Source organism: Cornus florida, unplaced genomic scaffold (assembly GCF_030987335.1).
Source record: "Cornus florida cultivar Cherokee Brave unplaced genomic scaffold, ASM3098733v1 CherokeeBrave_3.0.0_Hap2_Chr02, whole genome shotgun sequence".
Lineage (NCBI taxonomy): Eukaryota > Viridiplantae > Streptophyta > Magnoliopsida > Cornales > Cornaceae > Cornus > Cornus florida.
The window spans coordinates 21,128,359-21,149,320 of record NW_026775572.1 but is presented as its reverse complement, the minus strand read 5'-3'; the positions used below and the strand labels follow the sequence as shown (position 1 = coordinate 21,149,320).

The following is a 20,962-nucleotide window of genomic DNA, read 5'->3' as shown; positions in this document are numbered from 1 at the left end:
AAATAAAGATAATGCTTACTTATTTAAATAAAGGCAATGCTTACTTACTCACCGATAATTAATTTTATCATACTGAACTTTTATGTGTCCTAATAAATAAAAAAATATCAGGTCAATTTTAATAACAAAATTAGCAAAATAATAATAAAAAAAACAAAAAAAGCTGGATCGATCTTAATTGAAAAACTCTATATGTTTTATTCAATGGTCCATTGTATCTATAAAAAAAAATTTATACTATAAAGCATATATCAACCATGAATCAGAGTAAAAGTGGTCAAATAGTATCAATAGTTAAACTTCTGATCATGTAGTTGGCAAAAGAAGTCCCAGTTGTACCTATAGCTCGTGCTTGCCTATTAATTAATATATTTGGTTCATTTGATACCACACATAATCTTTCCTCTTTTATAAAACTCAATCTGGCCTATCAAGAACAGAAATTAAGAAAAATAAATAAATAAACCATATTTCCACTACAAGATCTAGTTGAACTTACAATTTTTGTTTGTCTGTTGAGTAATGATGTCAAGATCTAGTTGAACTTACAATTTTTGTTTGTCTGTTGAGTAATGATGTTCAATAGAGCACGAGAGGAAAAAAAAAATAACTCAAATACAAATTAAACATACTTGCTCATTGATATATTGATGATGTCACATAGGGGTGAGAAGAAAAAGAACAGTGGAGAGAGGAGGGCGTGGGTTTGGGAAGCCATGAAAAAAGGATAAAAAAAAAGGGTTATTACCCAATTAAAACGGGTTAATCCGATTTTCTTTTTATTTTTTATTATTTTACTGATTTTGTTATTAAAGTTGATATGTTATTTTTTATTGGGACACATAAAAGGTTAGTACGGTGAAGCTACTCACCGACGAGTAGTTAAGCATTATCTTTTAAATAATTACTTTTATGTTTTTATTTATTTATTTAACTTTTATGGAAAAAGACAGGAGGAATTTGTTGGCTTTTTCAAGTTTTAGCGCGCGCGCACGCATGCACACACGCGCACACACCAACGGGCAGCATCAGTTTCTTACTTTTTAAAGAGAAGTTAGGAATTCAAGTCTCAGAAGAGACAAGTGTAAGTGAGTACCAACTAGAAAAATATATATATATATATATACAGTGGCGTAGCCAGAAATTTTCTTCAGTGGGGGCAATTTTTAACCGCAATAATATATATATATATATATATATATATATATATATATATATATATTATTTGAACCAAAATAATATATGTAAAAATTAAACAGTACTTAATATTTCAGAATATTTTTCATATTTTGAAAGCACGCAGTCGAGTTTTAAAAATGTTCATGGCATAATAATAGTAAATTTAGATGAAAAAAAATTATATATTAGATTATCTGTCTCCCACTGCCGTATTTGTTTAGATTTTGTAAATTTTTGAAAATTAACAACGCATTTGTTTGTGGTAGAATCAAAAGTTAGAAAGAATATATTGTATTTTTGGAGAAAGTGTGAAAAAATATAATATTTTAAGAAAGTGAAAAAAAATATCATATTTTTTGAAAAAATTATATTCTTTTAATATCATATTTTTTGAAAAGATTATGTGTAATGTCAACTTTTAGTGGGGACAATTATACGAATATAAAAATCTTTCTATATAAAATTAAAAATTCAGTGGGGACAGTTGTCCTCACTTGTCCCTATGTGGCTACACCACTATATATATATATATATATATATATATATATATATATATATAATGTCAATGGCAATGATATCCATTATATCGCACATGACAGAAGTCTTAATCTTTTGACAATTACTACAGAAAATATTTCCAAGAACATGCTAGGTTATAGCTAGACATGTGAACCACCTCGATCATTTTCATGCATAAATTTGGTTATTTAATTCTTGTTACCTCTTCTTTTCAATGTTAATTACCACAAAAGACGGCATTGAACCGGGCTCACTATAGTTTCTTTCAATCAACAATAAAATATCTATTTACTATCCAATCTATAAATACCCGTGAACCGTATATCCATATTTGCACAAAAAGTGAGAATGAGACCCACTAAAATTTCACTAGTCACTCTTTACTTCATGGCCTTGGTCTTGACCATGGCTCATGTCTCCCTAGCCCAAAACTCCCACCTTGACTACCTTGCTGCCCACAACTCCGTCCGTGCCCAAGTCGGGGTGGCACCTCTTGCTTGGAATGACACGGTGGCTGCTTATGCCGGAAATTACGCCACCAAGAGGGTGGGTAATTGCGAATTGGAACACTCGAGAGGGCCCTACGGAGAAAACATTGCTGAGGGTTCCGGTGACTTCACCGCGGTGGAGGCAGTGCAGCTTTGGGTGGGAGAGAAGGCAAACTATGACTATGACTCCAATTCATGCGTGGGTGATGAGTGCTTGCACTACACTCAAGTGGTTTGGCGCAACTCGGTCCATCTTGGGTGTGCTAGAGTTCAGTGCCACAATGGTTGGTGGTTTGTCACTTGCAACTATGATCCTCCAGGAAATTATGAAGGAGAGCGCCCTTACTAATATATATATATATATATAAAGATATATATTAGCTGTGTGATGACCGATGAAAGTGAAAATGTAATAGCAACTATGTGTCATGGACCAGAAATAAAATGCTGTATGACTAGCTATATGCTTGAGTCCATGCAAAATTGTTATCATTTTTCTTATATTAAGCTTGGTTGACATGTTCATTAAATTTACCTTGTCATTAGCAAAATAGAGTTGAGAAAGAATACCGAAAAATATAGGGTAGAAGAAACTACTGTGTTGTGACTTGTGATCATGAGATATATGTGTGAAACTCTTTTGTTGGGAATATCAAATTGGAGTTCTGAAATTGAAATTGAAATCGAAATTTTTTTAATTTATTTAAAAGTTTTGTGACAAAAGAATTACAATATAAAACCAAAATCACTTCCTAAAATGTTCAAAAATTAGTAACACTGGCATATATAGTTACTAAAAAGAATTACGATGTAAAACAAAAATAACTGCCTAAAACTGTAGAAGTAATATTAAAAGAACTCAAGTTCAGAATGTGCTATTTTTCATTAAACTGAATGTAGGAAGAAAGTAATCTGACCATGCTTTTCTTATTATTTCAAACCCTCAATTTATAAGCTAAACACAATGTTGTTGCAATGCGCGAATTAAAACTTTGAGAGTAAATTCTTACTCGTAGATGATGGCGTAAACTTTATGTTTACGTTCTAAAGCAAATATGACATAATTTTTTATTTATTTAGGGAAAATTGCATAAAATTCTATCTATTTTTAATTTTTAGCACTAAACTCTTGTAAAAATACATTTGAGATGACCCCTAATTATACAATTTGTTGCAAATTAATGTTATAATGACAAAAATACCTCTTAATATAAATTGAAGAAAATAATGCCTTAATATAAAATTTAAATTAATACAAAATGGAAACTCAATGTTGATGCTTCATACAAAAATGTGCGAAATTAATAGCACTATAGTGATGAGAGTTTTTTCTTTTTCTTATTTATTTATTATTGTTGTTATTATTTTCCCGGAATCGTGATGAGAGTTGATAGACTACAGAGTAAACATGTGTTTTCATGTTTATAAGAATATTGCATTTTAATTTTACTTTTGATAAATGTTGGTGCGTGTACTCATGGAGTGGTGCAATTTGCGTCCATTTCAAGAACGTAGTAATTCTCGGTCCTTAGGATGGGACCCACATATAAGACTTTGCAACCACGTATAGGTGCCCTAACAAAAGAAAATAAAAAATTAAAAAAAAAATCCAAAAATTGCATATGTAAATTCATGATTTGTTTGTTTGAAATTGAATTAAATTGGATATTAATTTATTTATTTTCTAATCATGCATAAATATTATTGGGAAAATTATATTTTGGTGATAAAAATTAAACATAATTGCTATATAATGACCTTAAAGTCAAAAAAAGGTGAATAGTGACCAATTTTGAAACTTAATTGATATTAAGTGACCATTTGATGGTTTATTACCTAAATAGCCTTTTTATAATATATTATTATGTAAGTAGACAAATTTACCCTCTACATTAACCTAAATAAATACTTATTTAAAATAGATAAAGGGTGAAAAAAAGATAATGTTGGTAAAGAAATCTTAATTTTTTAAATTGGTAAATTATAAACTAAAAAGGAAAAAAAGAAAACGTTGGATTGGAGAGAGAGAGAGTAGGAGGATGATGAATTTAATGACTTATTATTTATATTGGATGGCAATTTTGTCATCTAAAATTTATTTTTAAAATGTTTATCCTTAAATGGACACTTAATATTAATTAAGTTTCAAGATTGGTCACTATTCACCTTTTCTTGACTTTAAGATCACTATATAGCAATTATGTTTAATTTTGGTCACCAAAATATAATTTTCCTAATATTTTAAAACCTTTAAACTTGAAGTAATTGACCATCTAATAAAATTCGTGGTGAAATCAAGCCCTAAGTATTTTTCTCTTAATTTCAATCTTTGATGCATTTGTTTATTTTTATTTTTCTTAATTATTTAAATACAGTCAAAACAAACAATTTATCTTTCTAAATTAAATTAGCAATTAATTGAATACTTGAGAATCTATCACAGTATTTAAGGTTCAACACTCTCAACATAATCTTATCCTACAAGAATTTGTACTATTACAAGTAATTTATCATTAAAAACCCACGTCACTTAGAACTCCTCATGCAACTGTTGGCTTTTCTCGAGAGATATAAAGAAAGAATAGGAACAAAAATTGACCAAGATCTTTCGATTTTCAAAGCAAAACACCACCAAGACGATTAAGAGAGAGAACAAAATTTGGGAATTTGGGGATTTAGTTTAGGGTTTGTTTAGGTGTGTGTGTCGATATATATAATGTATTTAATTGGGTCAAACGGTAAGAAAAGGGCATTATAGTCCTTTTATTTTATAAGGGCAGTATAATCTTTAAATTTGATAAAGAGGGTCACGTGACATCACATGTTCACCTTAAGAGTAATATTCCATCGGAGTGTCTACGGAGGGGCGATCTGTTACAAAATTGTAAGTTTAGGGGTTTTATTACAACTGCTGTAGTTCATGGGGGGTTTTTGCAGAAATGCGAATAGTTCAAGAGTTTTTTTTTGCATTTAATCCTAATAAATAGTTAATTTGTGCTAATACATAGAGAACATATAAATTTGTTATTAAAAAATAATGTACTGAAACACTTTTAATGTAATGTACTGAAATACAATAATGTATTGAAATTCTGTATACTTTTAATAATAATATAGATATAGATTAATATGCAGCGGATAAAATATAATAATAATAAAATTTATGATTGAAATAATGATCACCATAAATATAATATAAATATAGATATAATATTAATAACATTTATCATTAATATAATTTAATTATATTTTTATTAAAATATTCATAAGAGGCCATGCATATGAAATTATTGAAGATGTCTCTATAACCTAATGGGTTAATGCCTCCTGTTTCGACTATTTACATTTACTAATCTAATTTCTAATACTTCTAACTTCTAATACTTCTTGTCTTGTAAAAAAAAAAAAAAAAAAAAAAAAAAAAATTATTAGTAAATATAAATCAATAATTGCATAAAAAATACTCACCTAGACAATTTAGGTTGTATTCATGTAAATACATAGAAGACACAAGATCGATGATGATGATTTAAAAAACTTCCCTGCACATTTAATACTTTGTTATCTGTGCCATTTATTAATTATATTATATCACACAAATAAAAATATTTTATTTTAATGGGCCAACAAGCGCAAATTTTTTTTTCTTGATCCCGAGAATTATTTGTATATTTATTTAATTATGTATCCCGTGAAGGTGTGTGCCTCTGGACCTGTTGGGTACTTGCATGGCGTGGCTGCCCTTCACCAATCACAGGCGTACTTTCATGACATGCTGTTCGGGCAACAAAACAGACAGTTCACTCCTTCATTCCTCTCATTCTCTGCTACATTCTGTCTCTCTATTCTCTACACGAATTAATCGCATAGGATTAGTTGTCAGTTTTTTATAAACAAAAAACTAAAAAAAATGGGACTTCTTCAATTTTTATTTATTTATTTATTATTTATTATTATTATTTTTTTACCTTCTATGGAAAAAGACAGGAAGTAATGCAATTATTCTATTAGGTCACTCCTTCATTCCTCTCATTCTCTGCTACATTCTGTCTCTCTATTCTCTACACGAATTAATCGCATAGGATTAGTTGTCAGTTTTTTATAAACAAAAAATTTAAAAAAATGGGACTTCTTCAATTTTTATTTATTTATTTATTATTTATTATTATTATTTTTTTACCTTCTATGGAAAAAGACAGGAAGTAATGCAATTATTCTATTAGTTCTAGAACTAATGCTTATATAAATACACACATGACACGTGTAAGACTCATAAATCTTTCCTTTGACAATACACAGATAATCTTTCGGGCGGCTTAAGATAATTTGAGTCATTAGGTAAAAAAATATATATATAAAGTGACCTTTTAATTATTTTATTTTATTTTTCTCTTAGGTCACGTATATCGATTCCATAATAAACGCACTATTCAAATCAAGGGTGCGATTTAAATCCCAGACAATGCCACTATGTCCCGGGACTAAGTGACTTTTTAATATGTAATGTCAATAATAATTAATTATTTTTATTTAAAAAGCATCCTTCTTGCTTTTTATTAAGTTGCTTAATAAATTCTTGTATTAGGAAGAATAAAAGAAGTAGAGGTAAGATAGAAAATCGGACTTAATTATTTGAGCACACTATTTAAATTTTGCTTTTGGTTGGGTCTAATAAGGAAATAAAAAATTTATAAAAGTAATAATATAAAAAAATAAATTTTAACTTGGCTAGGCCATGATAGAGTTTAAAAATGCAAAAACTCCCCGACTTGGCTAGTTGACGTGGTATAATTTTCACAACGTTTACTGTACTCAAATATAAGAATTTGATTTGTACAAAATTTAGAACAAAAACTCAATGTTTTACAATTTTTCAATGCTTTGTAATTTTTCTTTAAATTCTTCTATTTGTTTTTGTTTATGGGAGTCACATACATTATTATTTTTGATTATTGCAATGAATAAATACCTATCAAAGTAATAGATAGATATTAATGATTGTAATTTTTCTTTAAATTCTTCTATTTGTTTTTGTTTATGGGAGTCACATACATTATTATTTTTGATTATTGCAATGAATAAATACCTATCAAAGTAATAGATAGATATTAATGACCAAAGATACAATCTTTTATATATAACGAGATATACAGAATCTAATTATACATAGGAGATGCAATCTTAAGTATCTCAAGAGTTCTTAGAAAGATGCAATGTAATATATATATATATATGACTGTTCACCTGCTCACTGGTGTGATCTTAATCATTGGATATAAAATAATAAACTACCTTTTTAACTGTCTAATGTAATATAACGGTTAATACTTGAGGTGTGCATACGTTTTCTTGCACACCAGGGAGCAAGTGAACAATTCTGTATATATATATATATAACACATATACAATTTGATGTACATGATGGTTGAAACTTTAATTCACTACAAATATAAATATACTATATTAAGATGAAACGTAGAAAAGGAATTAAACTTTCTAAATAATTAATTACCTTATATTTTAAAATGGATCCCATTATATTTGACACATGGTAGATTCGGTGAAACAGTAAGTTTTTATTTTTCGGGCTAAATTGCATGACTCCTTATATGGTATAATTGAAAGGAAAAAAAACGAAAAAAAAAAAAACGTAGTGCTTCCTATCTCCTCTCACAAATAGGAAACTAAAAACTCTCCAAAATTGGAGGGAGAGAGAAAGAAAATAATCACAAATCCGAAATTAATTTCCGTGTTCCATATTTCTAAAATTATTATCTAAGAGAAACTAAAAACTCTCCAAATAAGCTAAAATGATTTGATATATTGAAACTTTATAGTTGTATGAATTTTTATTTAGAAATATGGAATACAGGAACAAATACTTCCGGTTTGTAATTATTTTATTTTGCTTCAATCTTCCTAATGAATTTTTATTTTCTGAATTTAGAAATATGAAACACTGGAATAAATAATTTCCAGTTTGTGATTATTTTCTTTCTTTCTTTCTCTAATTTTGGAACGTTTTTAGTTTCTTATTTGTGAGGGAAAGGTGGAAGCACCATATTTTCTTTTCTTTTTTTCTTTCATTATTTTCCCTTTAAGTTAGTTATATAAGGTAATAGAGGACTCTTTCTTTTTTAACTATAGCCCAATTCAGATTTGAATAGTTTTTGTGACGATTATCATTACTCTATAAAAAAAAAAAAAAAAAAGGTGATCGAGGGAAGGACGAAAAATTGAAGAAGATTAGATAAGGATAAAATATAGGAGCTAATTCTTTGAGCCCACTATTTAAATTTTGCTATTGGTTGGGTCTGATAAGGAAATAAAAAATTTATGAAAGTAATAATATATGAAAATAATTTTTTGGGACTTCTGCTATTGATTGAGTTATAATAATATAAGGAAATAAAACTTTAGAAAAGTAATAATATAAGGAAATAATTTGTTTGGGGGCCTCAAGTTCTCACCTATTGATCGGGTTTAATAATATAAAAAAATAAAAACATTTGGAAGGTAACAATATACAAGTAAATAAATATTTACTTGTATATACAATTTGATAAATATGTACAATTTGATTACTTCAATTCTTGTTACCTCTTTTTTTCAATGTTAATTACCATAAAAGACGGCATTAATGAACCGGGCTCAGTCTACCTTGTTTCAATCAACGATAACATACATACATGTCTATTTACTATCTACTCTATAAATACCCTTTGAAACATATATCCACATTTACCCAAAAAGTGAAAATGAGACTCACTAAAATTTCACTAGCCACTTTTTACTTCATGGCCTTGGTCTTGACCATGGCTCAAGTCTCCCTAGCCCAGAACACCCACCATTACTTTCTTGCTGCCCACAACTCCGTCCGTGCCCGAGTCGGGGTGTCACCTCTCGCATGGAATAAGACGGTGGCTGCTTATGCCAGAAAGTACGCCACCACGAGGTTGGGCGATTGCAAATTGGAACACTCGAGTGGGCCCTACGGAGAAAACATTGCTGAGGGTTCCGGTGACTTCACCGCGGTGGAGGCCGTGAAGCTTTGGGTGGGAGAGAAGTCAAACTATGACTACAACTCCAATTCATGCGTGGGTGGTGAGTGCTTGCACTACACTCAAGTGGTTTGGCGCAATTCGGTCCATCTTGGGTGTGCTAGAGTTAAGTGCCACAATGGTTGGTGGTTTGTCACTTGCAACTATGATCCTCCGGGAAATTATGTAGGAGAGCGCCCTTACTAATATATATATTTGTGTGTGTGTGTGTGTCTGATGCACAAATAAAATGTTATTGCATGACTTTATGCTTGAGTCCATGCAAAATTGTGATCATTTTTCTTATATTAAGCTTTGGTTGATATGTTCATTAAATTCACTTTGCCATTAGCAAAATAGGGTTACCAAAAAATATAGGGTTGAAGAAACTAATGTGTTGTGACTTGTGAGACTTCACGATGATTTTGATTTTTTCTTTTTCTTCTAGCATTATGAGATACCCGTGTGAAACTCTTTTGTTGGAAGTATCAAATTGGAGTTATGAAACTAAAATTGAAATTGATTTTTTTTTTTTAATTTATTTGCCTAAAATGTTCAAAAACTATATATTGGCACTTTCATATAAAGTTGCTAAGAAGAATAACAATATAAAACCAAAATCACTGCCTAAAACTGTTGAAGAAATATTAAAGATAAGTTTGGAATGTGCTATTTTTTCTTTTTCAAACTGAATGTTGATGTATACATACATATATATATATATATACGAGGAATGATCTCATGTTCATCAGTGAACAAGAAATTCATCCAACCCATATTCAACTGGTTGTAACAGATTAATTTTGGATTGGGTGGAAGGTTGACCTGCCAACCCCTTCTTTTTAAGGAAAAAAAAAAGAAGTTATTATTTTGGATAATCTTATTATTATAGTTTTATTTTTTTATTTTTATTTATTTTAGATGGATAAAAGCTTATAAAAATATGTATGGATAATTGTAAATTATCTAATTTATTTTGAAATTTCTTTAAATTTGTACTTCCTCTCCCCTAGAAAGAGTGCCATGTTTGGGGAACTAACATTTATGGGATATATATATATATATATATATATATATATATATATATATATTATATGAAATCATCTCTTATTCCTTTTATAGAATAAATAATTAAATAATTAAATTAGGTCCTCATACTTTGAGATAACTTTGAGATACAGAGAATTTTAGAAAGGGAGAGGTGAATTTGAATCAAATAGAAATTGTTATATAATTGGTGAAATATCAGTCACACTCATTTTGGCCTATATATTAAAATAGTTCACCCATATTCATTTTAAAGCGATGAATATGTTTTGGTGTGAATTGTGAATGATTGGATTGTATGATTTTTTGTTATAAAATTTTGTAATATATTTTGTACAAAAATACAAAATTGATGGTGGATACTAAGTTGTATATGTTTATATTCTTATATATATTACGACATATATTTAATAGGTTAGTGTTCATAGAGAGATGGTAATAGGTTAAGAAATATTTAACAAGGTTAATTACGAAAATATTATCTCAAACCGTATTTATCTTCCAAATCCCGTCAAATCCCGATTTTTTAGACTAGATTTTTTAGACTGGATTTGGAACGTGTTAAAAAATACCAAACAACGTAAATCCTGTTTCCAAATTCAAATCCAAATCTCATCAAATTCAGTAGTACAGTACAAAGAGGATCAAATTACTCTTTTAAATTATTTCCTCTTTATTTTCTATCATGATTATACCTACTAACCTTTCTTCTTTCCTTTGTAACACATATTTAAATTTATTTTTTTCCTTTATTTTTAACTATTGTCTTTTTCTTCTTTCCTGATTTGAGATATATGTACACTTTATGCTTTACTCTCTTTACATGAAATAATATTATGAGATGGAGTTTTAATTGAAGTAATATTATAAAATTTGAATTTTAGTTGATATGTGATACTATGGTTTCACAATTTGAGAACAAAGAAAAGGAAAGAATTAAAAATAAAATTAAAGGATAGAAACAATCAATTCACGCAAGTTTTATTTTTCAAAAAAATAGAAAATAGACTTTAACCATAACTTTTATAATTAATTTTTTAATCAAATCATATGCGCATTATTGATGGTCAAATAGAAAAACAACTTTACAAATTTGATATATTTACAGAGTTGCCCATTTGGGGATCCAACTGTACTCATGGAATGGTGGATGCGCCCATTTCAACAACTCAGTAATTATCGGTCGTTAAGATGGAACCCACATATAAGACTTTGCACCAACGTCTATTAGCCCAGCTCGCGGTAATTGTGGCTTATGGTAAGGAGACTCTCAGTAATTATCGGTCCTTAAGATGGGACCCACATTCATTCATGTGCCTTTGCCCCGTGGGTCAGATACCAGAAGACTTGCAAAGACTGACTTCTGTTCTCGTTTGGAGTTGCTATTGAAATTAAAAAAATATTTTTATCGGTATAATTGGCAAAAAAAAAATTAAGATTAATAAAATATATGTTAGGTATTTAATTACACATTATAAAAGTACATTTGATAATTAAATTATTTCTTAATTTATTTAGTAATAATAATTTTTTAAATATTTTTATTGTTAATTTTATAATAATATTCTTTAATAATATGTTACCAAGTATTTGATGATACATTATAAAAATGTTTTTCATAATTAAATTATTTTTTAATTTATTTAGTAATAGTAATTTTTAAGCTTTAATTTCAGTGACACCTATTAAGGTTTGACCAAATATTACATTGAAACATCTTTCGAAAATTAATTACTTAGGTTTATTTTTACTTTTCGATCACTAAATCATTAAAAACGTATGAAAAGACAATTTTACTTCTAATTTTTTAATCGTATTTATTACAAAATTAAATACAAAATAATATCAATCTAAAATAACTAATTTGTCCCCATTAATCACCCCACCCACCCACTCCTCTATCTCATATCATGGAAAGCAAATCTTACGTGCAAATGCTACAAATTCTTGAACCCATTAATATAATGGTATGATATTTCTCCCTTAAAAGTAAGATTGAAACTTTAAGTCTTATTAGAAACATATTGTGAATGAACGTGTGTTTGCTTTAACTTAATTTTTTAAAAATAATAATAATAAATAAATGAGAAGATCTAGACCCAACCAGAAAACTTCGCCTTTTAATAAAAATTAATAATTAAGTATATGTAGTATAAGAAAACAAGAAATTTATTGTAGAAAATGAACTAAAAATGTAGGTTTATTTTTCTTGAGATTGGAAAACAGATCGAGGACCACATTACATCAATGAGAAAAAGAAAAGAGTTCAACTCATTTGGATCGAAGTGAGAAATGGCTAATGTGATCATTTCCATAGTTACCCGAATGTTATGGCAATGTCTAGCTTTAATTTTCTCCAAAGAAAAGTCACTATTTTTGGTGACTTGACTAGATTTTTTAAATTGTTACACGTTATGTATGGATGTACGAATCATTTGAATTTTTTTTTTACCAACATGTCTATGGCCTAGCGGTATAAGACTCTTACTTTCTAAAGAGAGGTTAAGGGTTTGAACTTGTGTGAGTCCCACTTAGAAAAAAAAGAATCATTTGAATTTTCCACAAGACTTTCCTATATATACCCCCTCTTAGGTGCCTTATTTTTCACTGCAAACCCTAAAATTTTACTTGGCAATATAGAGAAACAAACCAAAATGTGGTACTTTGGCAAGATATCACTAGCCATTTTTTGTGCCCTAAACCTAGCAATGGTTCCTTCCTCCCAAGCTCAGAACTCGCCCCAAGACTACCTCAACACCCACAACGCCGCTCGTTCAGCTGTGGGTGTCGGGGAAATGACATGGGACAACTTTGTGGCAGAGTATGCACAGAACTATGCTAATGAAAGGAGCCAAGATTGCGCACTTCAGCACTCAACCAATGGGCCGTACGGCGAGAACCTCGCCATTGGCAGTGGTGACTTCATGACCGGCAAGGCTGCTGTGGACCTGTGGGTGGGTGAGGAGAAAAACTATGACTACGACTCCAACTCTTGTGCTGGGGGTGAGATGTGTGGACACTATACTCAGGTGGTTTGGCGCGACTCGGTTCGGCTTGGGTGTGCTAGGGTGCAGTGCACTAGTGGCTCGTGGTTCGTCACTTGCAACTATGATCCCCCTGGCAATTTTAATGGACAGCGTCCTTACTGAAGTGCTCATCACTAAAACTACTCTATGCATGAATGCTAGCTCTTCAGAGGTTCTAGTAGCGAATAAATAATATTGGTATTGTTGGATAACAATACATATTAGAGTGAAATTATTAGCTACGAATCTCTTATTTTTTTTGGTTTTTTCTTGTATTTTCAGCATGCATTGGGTTGGCCAATCATTAATGAATTATGGTGTTTATTTACATATGCATGTTTGATACAAGAAATAATGTTGCAGCCTGATCCTAACACTCGCATGAACCAATTTTGCCAAAACAGTTCCAATTTTACCTAAAATAGTATCACTTATATTAGAGTAATGCTATTTATAAGAGTGATTATTTTAATCTATTTGTCTAGCGAAAGATCTTTCTATTTATAAGAGTGATTATTTTAATCTATTTGTCTAGCGAAAGATCTTTCTATTCATTTGATGTAGTGAATAAGCTCAAAACTTGGATTTTATTCACCACAGCAAAGGGATAGAAACCCTTAATGCAACAAATAATTTGAGAAATTGATTTAAAATTATTTTCCCTTAGAAGCTCTTAGCGCAACAAATAACGAATCGGATTTGATCGAATCCATTGAATGACGGATCGAGTCGATCAGATCGGCGGATTGGGGTTTTTTCCTAAATAGTCCAATATTCTTTAATTTTTATCCAGAGGCCAAAAGATAAATTTCAATTTACTAATATTAATTTATATATTTAAATGATTATTAGCTAATACATCCTTAGAGCCTATTAAATGATCATTAACTAATTAAATTAACTAATAGATTATTTAGGAAAAAAAAATTAACTAATATATTATTTGAATATATATATATATATTCAAATAAATCTCGCAAATCGGATTGAATTTTAGTACTCCAATTCGTGATTTGATCCGTGAGATACGGATTCAAATTTTTTGAATCTGCCACTAATTCTTGGGTGTAGCAATCTGATCCTATTCGTACGGATTGGATCGAATCGAATTTACGAATTTTTTTTCCACTCCATGCCACATAGGTCAAATGGAGGAACAACTTTACGAAGGTTTTACTCCACTATGTCCTTGATCCGGTCAATTTATTCTACGTAATTTGTGACCGTTGATGATGTCGGAACTTCATGTTTACGATATCAAGCAAACATGATATGATTTTTTATACATATATAATATTGTTCCGTCCCTTTGGTAAGGAAGTAAGTTTTACAAGCTTTCCTTAACTCATTTCTTTGATAAAGGGAATAAATTTTATGAGCAACACTCAGTTCATTCATTTAGTAAGAAAGTGAACTGAATTTTTGAGCTTTACTTGTCTAATTCCTTTAATGCCTTGCAAATTATTTTTATGAAGTATTGTAAAGAAAAAATTGAATCTATATATATTAACTAAGCGAAAAAACACATACGCACTCATCTAAACTCTCGATCTTATCAGATAACTTGATAACATAGTGTGGGTTAATACCTTCGGTGGACTTTGGAGTACCGAGTTTTGACTCTCTATATTTACTAATCTAACTTTTAACACTTCTTACCTTGAAAAAAAAAAAAAAAAAACTGACTTTCCATCGCCACCACAACCCACCTCCGCCACTGCCGCCACCTCCAACCCTTATTTATTTCTCTCTCTACTCACCATCGTAGCCTCTACCTTACAACCACCACCCACCATCGCCACAACCGCCTCCCCTTATTTCTTTCTCTTTCCACTCACCTCGCCCACCCCGTTCTTTATTTCTCTCTCCAATCACTACACTGTCGAACTCATCTACAAATTCTCAATTGTAAGATCCCAATCACTTGGTTCACGTCACTTCTCCCCCAATACATCGTTGGTTATTGCCGTTTCCACTCCATCTGATCCGAAAGAGTCCAGCAAAGGTAAAAAACTATCAACCCAGTTGGTCAGCATCGACCCGATCCCCAGTTGGCAGCGTCATCACGATCCCTTGGATTTCCTTCGATATCAATGGAGTGACCTCACGCCTCTGCCTTAACCTCTCTTTGGCAAATTGGCATCCACATTAGCACATGAATGTGTGTGTGTATATATATATATATATATACATATATATTGGTATATGTATTATACTTTTTTTTTTTTGGGTAAATAATATGTATTATAGTTTACCTAATTATATATATGTATATATATGTACATACATATATATAAAGGAATAGAGGAAAGAAGAGGTGTGGTGGTTGTGGGTGGTGGTGGTGGTGGTTTCAGCATTGTGGGGAAATGTTTGAGGTGAAGATGTTAGTTTTGTCCATTTACATTTTTTATATTTATATAGACAAGTCAAAGGGTTAAAAAGTAATTTAATATGGTTTCAAAGATTTGGAGAGGTGTCAATGCAAATTTTTGAAACCATACGGGGTGTCAATGTAAAAAATGTCATTGATAATCCGCTAAGTGGTATTGATTGAAATCTCAAGGGGTCCAAGTGCAATTTACTCAAAGATAAAATAATGTTCACTGCACTTATTTAGTTAAAATGATAATTTGAAAATGTTATAAAAAATAGGCAAAAGTGCAAACAACCCCCTGAACTATCACAAATCGGCAATTTACCCCCCTGGACTATAAAAATGAACAAGTCAGTACCACAATTATCCAAATCGTGCAAATTAACTCCTGAAACGTAATTCCGGCCCACGTAACCTGTCATTTTCTTTTAATTCCAAAATTACCCTCACTTATAAATGAACCCATTTCGTCCTTATGTTCTCTCTCTCTTAGGTCAATATATATATTTGTATTGCTATATATATATATATATATATATATATATAGCAATACTCTAATCTACTCCACCTCTGCCTTAGAAGACATGCCAAGATCCGACTTCTTCTCCATGTGGGATTTCACGGCGGAGCCATACGATCAACTTCACCGACATGTATTGCGACAACGACATGATCATTGCTTTGAAGCTCGGTGACCCAAGGGCCTGCTCGCTGCTCTAGCCGAGTTCACCATTGTCCTGGATCAGATCATTGATGCTCGGCCTGAACAATATCTCAGTTGAATAACCTACGGGTTCTTGCCATCAGCAAGAATTTCATCTCCAGCGAGGTTCCAACAACCCTAGGTCAGCTTCGTGCTATACGAACCCTCGATCTCTGTTACAATTTTTCCTTTACTGTAACGAACTCACTCACAATTTTTCCTTTACTGTAACGAACTCACTCATGGCCGCCATCAATTTTTGATTCTCCATTTTTCAAATTGCCTCTGAAATTGTAAATGGCAATTTTATATATTTATTTATTTATTTTGGTTGGATTTTAGAAGTTGAAGTTGGGTTCCTATTTTAGACTACAACTTAAAAAAAAAAAAAAAAAAAAAAAAAGGTTTGATCTCCAAACATGAACTTTTGATTGGAAGTATTGTTTTAGTTAGATGTTCTTTTCTTCTCTTCCACTCAGGTTTAGTTGAATATATATACACACACACACACTACTATATTGATGTATGTATATAAACTACTTCAAAAAATTAACTGGACTAATTTCTAATTTCAAATTTCACAAAATCTAATTTCTATGCTAATTTTAACGGGTCTTAGAAAATATCATTTTAATTGTGTTGTAATTAATTTTGATTAAAGTGATATTACTTTGATAAATTGATTTGATAATTTCTTATTGAAGTTAATGTAAGCAATATACATAAGACTTTCTAATTACAACAATATTCAAATATCATTCAAGCCAACAATTAGCTTGCTTTAAAAAAAAAAAAAGCGAACAATTAGCATGCAATTTTTAATATTTGAAAATTATTTTTAGAATAAAACAATACATGAATTATCATGCAATTTTTATTAATTGCTATATATGTGTAGCCTCTGCCTTTGGTAGTCTTTGTCAACCATTATTCGGATTAGTAATTTCATGAGTCAAATGAGTATTATAAATAAATACATACATATATATATATATATATATATATATATATATATATATATATATATATATATTGACCTGAGAGAGAGAGAGAACATATGGACGAAATGGGTTCATTTATAAGTGAGGGCAATTTTGGAATTAAAAAAAAAATGACAGGTCACGTGGGTCGGAAAGTAGCCGGAATTGCGTTTCAGGGGTTAATTTGCGTGAATTGGATAGTTGTGGTACTGAGTTGTTCATTTTTGTAATCCAAAGAGGTAAATTGTCGATTTGTAATAGTTCAGGACGGTTGTTTGCACTTTTACCTAAAAAAATAGTACATCTAAATTTATAATAGAACATATTTATTTTTTTTGAGAGATTACAAAATAAAAAAATGAACAAGTATTTTAGTACCAAATAAAAATCAGAATTGATAAGGCTATGGTAAACCTAAGTGTTTTATTGTTTATAAGAGTATCCCATTTTAATTTTAATTTTGATAAATGTTCGTGTAAGCATGGGAGGGCCATTTGCGCCTATTTCTAGAACGGAGTAATTTCAGTCGTTGAAGATGGGACCCACATATAAGACTTTGCAACCAACGTGTATTGCCCATCTCGCGGTAATTGTTGGCCTTGTGGCTTATGGGAGACTCTCAGTCATGAGTCACACCATTTTTTTTTTTTGCACAAATAGTCATTCATTGCGATTCTTAAATATTACAAAATAGAATTGATATTAGTAAAAAGGGGAGAGAGAATGAGTTGAATCGAATTCGAATTTCTACACAATTCAGTGAAATGTTCCTACTAATTCACTTCTAAACATATTTACTTTTAATCGTTAAAGTCCACAAAGAGTCTAAAACTATGTTACAAACAATATTGTAAAATGCCTACACTCAGTTAAAAAAAAAAAAAACTACACGTTTTGTTGAGCAAAGACTTTCAAGGCTTGACTTAAATTGGCGTGATATCCAAAAATAAAAAAAGGGCGACAATTGTCATGTGCCTTGTCCCGTGGGTCCGGAAGACTTGTGATGACTGACTTCTGTTCCTTTCAAGTGTGGTACGTTTTCCACCTCTATTCAAAATGTCCATGTCTTTTTTTCTTTTATAATTTTTTTTTCATTTGATTTTTATAAATTTAATTACAAATTTACTATATAAATATATTTATTTTTTTATACTGATAAGAAATATAGTTTTGCATTCACTTTGTTTTGAAGAAAATTTACTACATGTTTTGTTGAGCAAAGACTTACAAGACTTGACTTAAATTAGCCGACAATAAAAAAAGGCGACAATTGTCATGTGCCTTGTCCCGTGTCCGGAAGACTTGCAATGACTGGCGAGAATTGTGATGTGCCTTGTCCCGTGGGTCCGGAACACTTGCGATGGCTAGCTTCTGTTCCTTTCAAGTGTGGTACGTTTTCCACCTCTATTCAAGATGTCCATGTCTTTTTTTCTTTTATAATTTTTTTTTCATTCGATTTTTATAAATTTAATTACAAATTTACTATATAAATATATATATATATATATATTTATTTATATTGATAAGAAATATAGTTTTGCATTCACTTTGTTTTGAAGAAAATTTGGACACTCGATAAATTAAATTTATAAAATAATTACCCCATCTAATCTAAAATCTACACGATGAAATTATATATATACAATATACATCTAATTATCTATATGTATATTTAGTTGATTTGGCCATTGTACTTTGAAGCAATGTAAACAATTGACATGGGAGGGAAGTGAGAGATGTTAAACTTGAGACCAGACATCGAATCCATGGAAAACTCTTTTTGGCTTTTTAGTCAATCTTGTGAGTCTTCTCATCAGTAAGGCAATGGAAGATTCAAAATTTACTAGTTATTGAGAACCAAACCATCTCTAATTTAATGGTATGATTTCTCTCCCTCAAATATGAGATTGAGAGTTCAAGACCTATTAGAGACATATCTTGAATGTATGTGTGTTTGATTTAACTTAATTTAAAAAAAAAAAAAAAAAAAAAAAAAAAAAAACAAACCAAGAGGACCCAAACTAGAAAACTTCACCTTTTAATAAAATTAATAATTAGATATATGTATTATAAGAAAATAAAAAATTTATTTTAGAAAATGAACTAAAAATCTAGTTCCATTTTCTGCTTGAGATTGGAAAACAGATCGAGGACCACATTACATCAATGAGAAAAAGAAAAGTATTCAAGTCATTTGGATCCAAGTGAGAAATTAATGCTTATGGTTGGGTGATCATTGTTCATACTTACTGGAATGTTATGGCAATGTCTAGCTTTAATTTTCTCCAAAGAAAAGTCACTCTTTTAATTTGGTGACTTGAATAGATTTTTTAATTTGTTACACGTTATGCATGCACGAATCATTTGAATTTTCCACAAGACTTTCCTATATATATACCTCCTCTTGGGTGCCTTATTTTTCACCACAAACCCTAAAATTTTACTTAGCAATATAGAAAAACAAACAAAAATGTGGTACTTTGGTAAGATATCACTGGCCATTTTTTGTGCCCTAAGCCTAGCAATGGTTCCTTCCTCCCAAGCTCAGAATTTGCCCCAAGACTACCTTGACGCCCACAACGCGGCCCGTTCAGCTGTGGGTGTCGGGGAAATGACATGGGACAACTCAGTGGCGGAGTTTGCACAGAACTATGCTAATCAAAGGAGTCAAGATTGCGCACTTCAGCACTCAACCAATAGGCCATATGGCGAGAACATCGCCATTGGCGGTGGTGACTTCACCGGCAAGGCTGCCGTGGACCTGTGGGTGGCTGAGAAGCAAAACTATGACCACAACTCCAACTCTTGTGCTGGGGGTGAGGTGTGTGGCCACTATACTCAGGTGGTTTGGCGCGACTCGGTCCGGCTTGGGTGTGCTAGGGTGAAGTGCACTAGTGGCTCGTGGTTCGTCACTTGCAACTATGATCCCCCTGGCAATGTTAATGGACGGCCTCCTTACTGAAGTGCTCATCAGTAAACTACTCTATGCATGCATGCTAGCTCTTAAGTGGTTTTAGTAGCAATTAAATAATAATATTGGTATTGTTGGATAACAATACATATTAGAATAAAATTATTAGCTACAAATCTCTTACTTTTTTGGCTTTTTCCTGTATTTTTGAGCATGCATTGGGTTTGGCCAATCATTAATGAATTATGTTGTTTATTTACCTATGCATGTTTGATACAATAAGTAATGTTGCTTCAAGTTCAGCCTGATCCTAGCACTAGCATGAACCAATTATGCCCAAACAGTGCCAATTTTACCTAAAACAGTATCAGTTATATTAGAGTAATGCTATTTATAAGACTGATTATTCTAATCTATTTGTCTAGTCAAGGAACTTTTGATTCATTTGATGTAGTGGATAAGCTCAAAATTTGGATTCCATTCACCACATCAAAGGTGTAGAAATCTTTAGCGCAACAAATAAGTTTGCGAAATTGGTTTAAAATTATTTTCCCTTATATTATTCAAACAATCGTCGACAAGCCAAATAAATTTGAACATTTCACAGTCACAAGTTGTAATTCAGTGATACTTTTTATGTATCATAATCATATCAGTATATATATATATATATATATATAGTTGGCAATTGTGAT

The 20,962-nt window shown here is 30.9% G+C and overlaps 4 protein-coding genes across 4 annotated transcripts; all 4 read left to right on the top strand.

Moving 5' to 3' along the window:
- Positions 1 to 2,046: 2,046 nt before the first annotated feature.
- On the top strand, positions 2,047 to 2,535 carry LOC132286083 (pathogenesis-related protein 1A-like). Its single transcript, XM_059788344.1, has one exon. The coding sequence runs from the start codon at positions 2,047 to 2,049 to the stop codon at positions 2,533 to 2,535; it is 489 nt and encodes a 162-aa protein (XP_059644327.1).
- Positions 2,536 to 8,944: 6,409 nt separating this feature from the next.
- LOC132286075 (basic form of pathogenesis-related protein 1-like) lies at positions 8,945 to 9,433 on the top strand. Its single transcript, XM_059788332.1, has one exon. The coding sequence runs from the start codon at positions 8,945 to 8,947 to the stop codon at positions 9,431 to 9,433; it is 489 nt and encodes a 162-aa protein (XP_059644315.1).
- Positions 9,434 to 12,894: 3,461 nt separating this feature from the next.
- Positions 12,895 to 13,629, top strand: LOC132286066 (pathogenesis-related protein PR-1 type-like). The gene has a single exon (XM_059788322.1). It carries the CDS (start codon positions 12,928 to 12,930, stop codon positions 13,420 to 13,422), a length of 495 nt encoding a protein of 164 aa, XP_059644305.1. The 5' UTR covers positions 12,895 to 12,927; the 3' UTR covers positions 13,423 to 13,629.
- A 6,133-nt stretch (positions 13,630 to 19,762) lies between these two features.
- On the top strand, positions 19,763 to 20,528 carry LOC132294177 (pathogenesis-related protein PR-1 type-like). Its single transcript, XM_059791938.1, has one exon. It carries the CDS (start codon positions 19,827 to 19,829, stop codon positions 20,316 to 20,318), a length of 492 nt encoding a protein of 163 aa, XP_059647921.1. The 5' UTR covers positions 19,763 to 19,826; the 3' UTR covers positions 20,319 to 20,528.
- Positions 20,529 to 20,962: the final 434 nt, after the last annotated feature.

Excerpts from the sequence above, each read along its gene's own strand:
- LOC132286066 (XM_059788322.1), top strand. The coding sequence starts at position 12,928 with ATGTGGTACTTTGGCAAGATATCACTAGCCATTTTTTGTGCCCTAAAC.
- LOC132286075 (XM_059788332.1), top strand. The coding sequence starts at position 8,945 with ATGAGACTCACTAAAATTTCACTAGCCACTTTTTACTTCATGGCCTTG.
- LOC132294177 (XM_059791938.1), top strand. The coding sequence starts at position 19,827 with ATGTGGTACTTTGGTAAGATATCACTGGCCATTTTTTGTGCCCTAAGC.
- LOC132286083 (XM_059788344.1), top strand. The coding sequence starts at position 2,047 with ATGAGACCCACTAAAATTTCACTAGTCACTCTTTACTTCATGGCCTTG.